Below are 8,147 nucleotides of genomic sequence, written 5' to 3' on the forward strand. Positions count from 1 at the left end.
TATGGCAAAGGACTGTATGAACTACACCAAAAAAGGTGATAAAGAAAGTAGAATTAGTTACTTCACATTTCCGAAGGATGATCAGAAGATCAAAGAGTGGCTCCACAATGCGGGAATGGATCCTGGGATGATTGAGGAATACATCCCTATTATAAAAGCAGACAAACATGCTGATAGCTATAGAATGTGTTCCTCGCACTTTACTAACGATTGCTTTACAATGCGTGGAACACAGAGGAGGCTCGTCACTAATGCTGCACCAACCATTTTTACTGATGTCCCTAAAAAACACAATACTGATAATAAATGGCTTCTTAAACTTAAAAAAATTTGGAGAAACGAACAACCAAAAGAGAGTACCTCTAGTGAAAACTTTGATAGCTTAACCTGTCATTGCCAATGTCATCAAAAATATAATATTGAAAATGTGTCCAAGCTGGAAGCTGGTACACAAACAACAGAACCTTCTACACATTTTATAATATCAGAGCCTCCCACTGCTAAGGTTGCCAGCCCACGCTCTTATCTTATGGATCACCCCTATTGCAATTTTGAGGAGCCTTTGATGTCGCCAATGTACATGTCTACACCTGAAATTCAAAAGAGAAGACCTGAAGTACGTGAATTGATTGATAATTCACCATCCATGTCCTTCATGTCTCCTCCATCAAAAAGACAAAAAAATGCAATGAGTCTTGTAGGAAAATATTATGAAAGCCCAGACTTGGAGAGTAAAAAAAAATTACTGTATGCTGACGACCCAAGTTTTCACGAATCTGATTGTGAAACACCACAAAAAAGTGACATGAGTTTATGTGAGAGCCTACCAGACCGTGAACTTCAAAATGAAAATATAATTCCTCATCCCCTAAATTTGGTTCACGAAAAAAAATTTATAGTTTTTGAAAGTTGCTTAGACAAAATCCTCTATGCAATGATGTGCCCTGAATTTGGATGTTCTTCACAAATTTATAAGATAGAAAAAATTATTATTGGAACAATGATTACAGTGTATTCAACCTGCCGCTGCTTACATCGTCTGAAGCTTTGGGAAAGCCAACCCAAAATAAAGCAGTATGCTGCAGGTAACATTTTATTGGCCGGTGCTATAACTCTTAGTGGAGGTAGCTATGCTAAGGTTAGAGAGATGTTCGATCTCTGTGGCATAGCGATCTTTGGGAAAACCTCTTTCAACAAAGCACAAACTAGATATGTACATAAGGCTGTAGACATCAGTTGGCAAAAAAATTTGTCTGACGTAACAAAAGAACTGAAAGGAAAACCAGTATTCATTATCGGCGATGGTCAATGTGACAGCCCAGGATACTCTGCAAAATACTCTACTTACACGTGCATGGATTTATTTACTAAGAAAATAGTAGACTTTGATGTGGTGCAGGTGTCTCAGACAACTTCATCTGTAGCTATGGAGAAGTTGGGATTTACCAACTGTCTTGATCGCATTATTGAGAAATTTGATGTTCAGTTTGTAGGAACAGATCGCCACACAGGGATCAGAAAATTAATGGCAACTAAAGAAAAATATAAAAAAATTGAACACCAATTTGATACATGGCACTATGTAAAAAATATAAATCGTAAATTATTACAGCTTGCCAAAAAATCTATTAATAAAGGACTTTTGCCATGGGTTCGACCCGTTCTGCTCCATTTTTATTTTTGTAGTGCACATTGCAAAGGGGAAGAGGATGTTTTTCGTAACATTTGGCAATCTGTACTACATCACGTAATAAACGAGCACGAATGGGAAATAGATGGTGTAAAAAAAAATTGTTTACACGATCCAATGAGTGTTGATTCTCGTAGAGTAGCCTGGTTAAGACTTGAGTCACCAGCATTCCAAGCATTGTCTAGTATTGTTCTTGATGCCCAATTGAATAAGGATTTGAAACATTTGACACATTTTTGTCAAACAGGTATTATTGAAACTTACCATAGCATGATTCTAAAATTTAGGCCAAAAAGGATTCACTACAGGTATGATTCTATGGAAACCAGAACTAAATTGGCAGCTTTATGCCACAATTACAATGCTATTCGGAAGCCCGCTCTCACCAAAAAAACTGATGAAAGTGGTCAAGAAGTTCTTGTGGAACGTAAAAATATTGAATTTCCAAGGGGAAGGAAGAAATGGATAGTACGTAATGTTTATGAGAAAATGGACACGCAACATAACATAAATATTATGGCAGACATGATTTCCATTGTTGAAGGAAAACTCGTAAGTTCTTGGAAATCAAAAAACAGAGAAATGCCAGCGAACATAGCTCCAGTTGAGAGGCCAGAAACAAGTGTACTTGTGAAAGAACATATGACTCGTTTCTCCAAATTTAAAAAATAATGTTGATAATAAATATTGTATTAGCCAAATATAATTACTTTTGAAACAAAAAAAATAAAATTTTGATAGACATTTATTTTTGGAAAAAATAAATCACAATGTTCAAAAAAGTTTTGTTATATATTTTTCTTCAACTGTTTTGTTATATATTTTTCTTCAAAAGTTTTGTTATATATTTTTATTCAAATGTTATTTCTGTTATTTGAATAAAATAATTTAAAATAATTTTTTTTTTTTTTTTTTTTTAATTTAATAATAAAGTAATGTATATATTTAGTCAATAAATTAAATGCATAAAGAAAACACAAACACAAAAAAATTGGTTTAAAATTTAACGATTTTTATTCAATCAAAAACTTCAAAAAATTCAACAAAAAATAAAGATTGATTAACCAAAACAAAATTCACACAAAAAAAAAAAAAAAAAATTTTTTTTCAATGGAAAGCCATTTCGTAGGCATCGTAGTCTTGTGCATATTGAAATCCAACGTAAGTTGCGTTTGGATCTGGGAAAACTTCTCTTATAGTTTTTACGGCACAAGAGGGAATAACTCGTCTATTTCCTTTCCCTAAATATCCATAGATCCAAGCGATGAATGACCGGTACGCTGTTTTTCTTAATCTCCTGTTTAAATATATATATAAAAATCAGTATAGTGAATACACATTAGACATAAAAAAAAAGAACATTAACATTTATAATAAAATATTTACCGATTGTTGTCTGCATCTACAATCGGTTGATCGTCAAGGTGCATTGTCATACATGTTAGTCTTACATGTGCCTCTGTTGCTATTTGCGATTGAAAAATTTCAGCGCTAGTTATACAACTGCTTCCCTCTGGTATACTAGCTTCAATTGCTGTAATTTCACGACAGCACACAGACTCAATTTGGCTAGCCATTGGGATGCAGCAATCGCAGGAACACCAAACTGTGTTGCCTAATCGGTCTTCATTACCGTCTTCTGATTCAGACTCTTCACTATCTGTCAATGTTGGGTTTACAGGAAATGCTTGCTCATGTTCGTTTCCTTCAAATCGAGCCAACAGCTGCGCCACAATTATATTTCGCTAAAAATATAAGACCTCAAATTTAATTTTATATTAAGAAAAATATTGTACATACTTTATGGTTTGACAGAAACAACAACTTTATGGGAACAGAATTGTAGTTAATTCCATTAATAAAATAATTTTTTTTTTTTTTTTATATATTTATATATATTATATATTAATTTTGTGTGTGTGTGTATATATATATATATAAAATAAATAACAGTAAATAATATATAAAAGCACATCCACCAACAATGACTTGAAGTTTTTATGTTTCTATTAATTTTAAATAAACTAAATATATATACATTTTATTAATATACAAAAATTGAATTTAAAAATGTAAGAGGGTAATTTTAAATTTTAAAAAAATAAGGGGGGATGAGGAAAGAGAAGGGGAGGAGGTGGATAGATAGAGAGAGAGGGGGGAGGTGTTGAGAGAGAGAGAGATTTCAAGGTAGAGAGATGGACAGGTGGATAGAGAGAGGGGTGGAGGTGGCAATAGAGAGAGATAGAAAGTGAGACAGAGGGGGGAGCTAGAGATAGAGGGGGTGATGGAGAGAGAGAGTGGGAGTTTTTAGAGAGATGAGAGGTTAGAGCTAGAGGGGGGAAGGTGGAGAGAGAAAGAGGGGGTGGGGTTCACAGATGGAGGGGAGGTAGAGCAATTTAAAGAGAGAGGGGGAAAGGTGTAGAGGGACAGGTGGAGAAATATATGGGTGGAGGTGGTGATAGAGAGAGAGACGTAAATAGAAACAGAGAAAGATGTGAGGAGATAGAGGGTGGAGGTGTAGATAAAGAGAGACGTGGAGAGATAATACAAGAGATAGAGGGGTGAAGTATAGAGAGAGAGATGTCGCGAGAGAGAGGAGGGTGAAGTGAAGAAAGAGAGAGGGGGGTAGAGATGGAGAAGGAGGGGGTATGTGGAGATACTGGGGGGAGAGAGGTTGAGATAGAGGGGGGCTTTTTGGGAAAAAGAGAGCGGGAGGTGGAGAGAGAGAGGTGGTGTTGGAGCGAGAGGGGGGGAGGTGCAGAGAGAGGGAAGGAAAGGTTTGAGAGAGGAAGAGAAATAGAGATAAGTGGAGAGAGAGAGAGGGGGGAGGTTGAGAGAGAAAGAGAGGTGGGGTTGTAGCGAGAGGTGGAGAGAGAGGGAAGGAAAGGTTCGAGAAAGAGAGGGGAGGTTGAGAGAGAGAAAGGGAGGAAGAGAAATATAGAGAGAGAGGTTGAGAGAGAGAGAGGGTTGATTAAGAATGAGAGAGAGGAAGAGAAATAGAGAGAGGTGGAGAGAGAGAGAGGGGGGAGGTTCATAGAAAAAAATAAAGGGGGTTGGAAGAAATAGAGAGAGATGGGGATGTGGCAAAAGAGAGCAAAATGGGGAAAGGTGAAGAGGGACAGGTGGAGAGATAGAGGGGTGGAGGTGGAGATAGAGAGATGTGAAGATAGATAGATGGGAAGAGATAGATGTGGAGGTGGAGTGAGAGAGAGGTGTGGTTGGAGCGAGAGTAACGGCGGTTGAGAGAGAGAGAGAGAGGGGGGGGGAAGGTTGAGAGAGAGGGGAGGTTGAGATAGATAGAGACAGAGGGTGGGGGGTAAGAGAAATAGAGAGAGAGAGAAGGGGAGGGTGAATAAAGAGAGAGAAAGTGGGAAAGGTGGAGAGGGGCAAGTGGATAGATTGGGGGGTGGAGGTGGAGATAGAAGGAGGAAGAGGTGGAGTGAGAGGGGGGTTTGGGGAGATAGAGTGGGAGGTTGAGAGAGAGGGGGGAGGTGGAGATAGAGGGGTTGAGAGGTTAAGATAGAGGGGGGGGATAGTTGGAGAGATGAGTTTTTTGGAGCGAGAGAGGGGGAGTTGGAGAGAGAGAGGGGGAGTAGATTGAGAGGGACAGGGGGGAAGAGAGAGAGAGAGAGAGGGACAGGGGGGAAGAGAGAGAGAGAGAGAGAGAGAGAGAGATATTGTGTTAATTACGTAGTGAAAATGGCGCTGATCTTGGTAAGGTGTCACTCTAAACAGGAGATATACAAGCCAAAAGTAGATGTATTGTTGGGTATCTTTGCTAGGGTAGACTTCACAGATTATGGACTCCCCGGTCCCCTTGATAAATGTATTGTTTGCAGAAGCAATCCGAACACACAGTTTTATGAAGGGGAGTTAATCCAGTGGGTCTAGGCCGGGCTTGGTCTAGAGTTCTCAACCTCGACTAGTTCAAACATGTAAAATACTGTCTTAGAAAATGTGTATAAGAGTGCTGCAAATAAGTATAATAAAAACCAACAGGATCCTGTGCAGGCCAGCCAATTATTACTAATCTCTGTACATTAAGGATAGTAGGGATGTATGCTCACCGTCAGTATGAGTGTATTTTTTTTATAAAAAAAAATTTAAGTGAAATTTAAAAAAATAAGTTTATTTGTAAAAATATATATACCTAAAAATATTTCTTTAAAAGTCAATGTAGATCTACCTTTATATAAATATATATATATATATATATATATATATATATATATATATATATATATATATATATATATAGAGAGAGAGAGAGAGAGAGAGAGAGAGAGAGAGAGAGAGAGAGAGAGACACACACACTTACTTCAACAGAAATATGTGTATGTCGTATGTGTATGTCAATAATTTTATATAAATATTTTTTTTTTTTATTAGATTTCACTATTAAAAAAATAAAATTATATATATATATATATATATATATATATATATATATATATATATATATATATATATATATATATATATATATATTTATATATATTTATATATATATATATATTTATAGATATATAAAAAAATGTTTTTAAGGAAAATAATCGTTGAAAAGAAAAATTTTACAAAATTCAAACTTACTCTTTCTTCATGTGACAAAGATTCATAACTACTTGAACTTGGTTCAGCATTCTCTGTGTTTTCCGCCTAGCAGAAAAAAATAAATAGATATTTAAAATCAAAATGTCGTAAAGATATAAATAATATTAATAAGATAAAAAAAAATTATTTATTTACCATTTCAAAGATGAATCCGATGTTTGAAAAAAAGAGAATTGTACCTGTTAATAAAATTAAATTCTAAATAATTATATGTTTTACTACAACATATCATATATGTACTGATATCAAAGAAATTATTAAAAATTAAAAATACAACATGATTTATTACTTATTTGTATTTTAATGATGTAATAATTTTTTAAAACATTTAATATCGATATAGTTCTATTGCTCATATTTTAATTAATAATATGTACATTTAAAATCATGACATGTATCAACACAATGTTGTCTTTGTCTATGCAATGTGATTTAGACAGACTTTTTTTTTATTAAATGTTATTTTAAAAAAATTATATTATTAAAAAAATGTACATGAATTCAAAATGTAATAAAAAAAATGTTCTTATTTGTATCATGTATGTGTCTGTATGTATATATATATATATATATATATATATATATATATATATACACACACAAACAAACAAAAACACACACTCACACAAACACAAATTAATATATATATATCAACACTCATTTTATATATATATATATATATATATATATATATATATATATTTTTTTTTTTTTTTTTTTGTGTGTATATATGTTTATTACTTTATGTGAGTGTTTATATATAAATATATATATATATACACACACACACACACAAAAAAACACACTCACACAAACAAAAAATTAATATATATATATATATATATATATACACACACACATATTTTTTTCTATCTATCTATCTATCTATCTATCTATCTATCTATCTATCTATCTATCTATCTATCTATCTATCTATCTATCTATATATATATATATATGAATACTAGATAATGAATATAAAAATATATATTTAATTTCAATAATTAAAAATTATGTAAATGAATTAAAAGTGGAATTAAAAATAAATAATTAAAAATTTGTCTCGTGTATGTGTATGTGTGTGTGTGTGTATATATATATATATATATATATATATATATATATATATATATACAAAATAATAAATAAAATAAAATTATATATACATACAATATATATATATATATATATATATATATATATATATATATATATATATATATATGTGTGTGTGTGTATATATGTTTATTAGTTTATGTGAGTGTGTATATATAAATATATATATACACACACAGACACAAAAACACACTCACACAAAGAAAAAATTATATATATATATATATATATATATATATATATACACATAATTTATATATATATATATATATATATATATATATTGTAATAGTCAGGGTCCCGGTCACCATAAAAACGCAGCAAAAACGGACACAGAGTCTGCATGTCAGTGGACAGCAGAACTTCACAGCATAACTTTAAAACGGAGAAAACTGTTTGGCAGCTTTCTCCGGGTTTTGCTAAGTTTGAATGGGGCTGTGTGGTTTGGAGATCCTGCAGAGACTTGGGCGGGATGGGATCTCCGGCCCTGTGTCCAGGTTTTGGGAATAGCCAGCAGGTTGGGTGCTCAGGTGAAAACAGCCAATATAATCAGGGACTGGGGAGAACAGAGTGGAGAGGAAGGTGGAGTGTGTGCAGCTGTCTGTTGCTGCAAGGCAGACCTGTGTGTGGGGAGCTGTCTGTCTACCCTGCAAGACTACATCCCTTGTGTGGGGGGGGACTTTGTGCCGAGGGACTGAAAGGCTAGTAGACCTGGGGTGGCTAGTGAGTC

General features: G+C 33.8%; 2 protein-coding genes across 2 annotated transcripts in view; one reads left to right on the forward strand and one right to left on the reverse strand.

The window, feature by feature from the left end:
• Nucleotides 1-2,402, forward strand: part of LOC120920891 — a 2,419-nt gene extending 17 nt beyond the window's left edge. The window contains exon 1 of the mRNA XM_040333303.1: nucleotides 1-2,402. This exon is cut by the window's left edge and continues 17 nt beyond it. Within this exon, the coding sequence (XP_040189237.1) occupies nucleotides 1-2,362 (2,362 nt within the window). The 3' untranslated portion in view covers nucleotides 2,363-2,402.
• Nucleotides 2,403-2,780: 378 nt separating this feature from the next.
• LOC120925000 (P2X purinoceptor 7-like) lies at nucleotides 2,781-6,643 on the reverse strand. The gene is made up of 4 exons (XM_040335912.1): nucleotides 6,437-6,643; nucleotides 6,281-6,346; nucleotides 3,077-3,435; nucleotides 2,781-2,987 (listed from the first exon to the last, which is right to left on the reverse strand). Exons 1-4 carry the CDS (start codon nucleotides 6,437-6,439, stop codon nucleotides 2,798-2,800), a joined length of 618 nt encoding a protein of 205 aa, XP_040191846.1. The 5' UTR covers nucleotides 6,440-6,643; the 3' UTR covers nucleotides 2,781-2,797.
• Between the last annotated feature and the right edge of the window lie 1,504 nt (nucleotides 6,644-8,147).

Source organism: Rana temporaria, chromosome 1 (genome assembly GCF_905171775.1).
Source record: "Rana temporaria chromosome 1, aRanTem1.1, whole genome shotgun sequence".
NCBI classification, from domain to species: domain Eukaryota; kingdom Metazoa; phylum Chordata; class Amphibia; order Anura; family Ranidae; genus Rana; species Rana temporaria.

Excerpts from the sequence above, each read along its gene's own strand:
- LOC120925000 (XM_040335912.1), bottom strand. Across the intron at positions 3,436-6,280 it reads CTTTGTCACATGAAGAAAGA|CGAAATATAATTGTGGCGCA; the intron begins GTAAGTTTGAAT and ends TTATATTTTTAG. Across the intron at positions 2,988-3,076 it reads GTAGATGCAGACAACAATCG|GAGATTAAGAAAAACAGCGT; the intron begins GTAAATATTTTA and ends ATATTTAAACAG.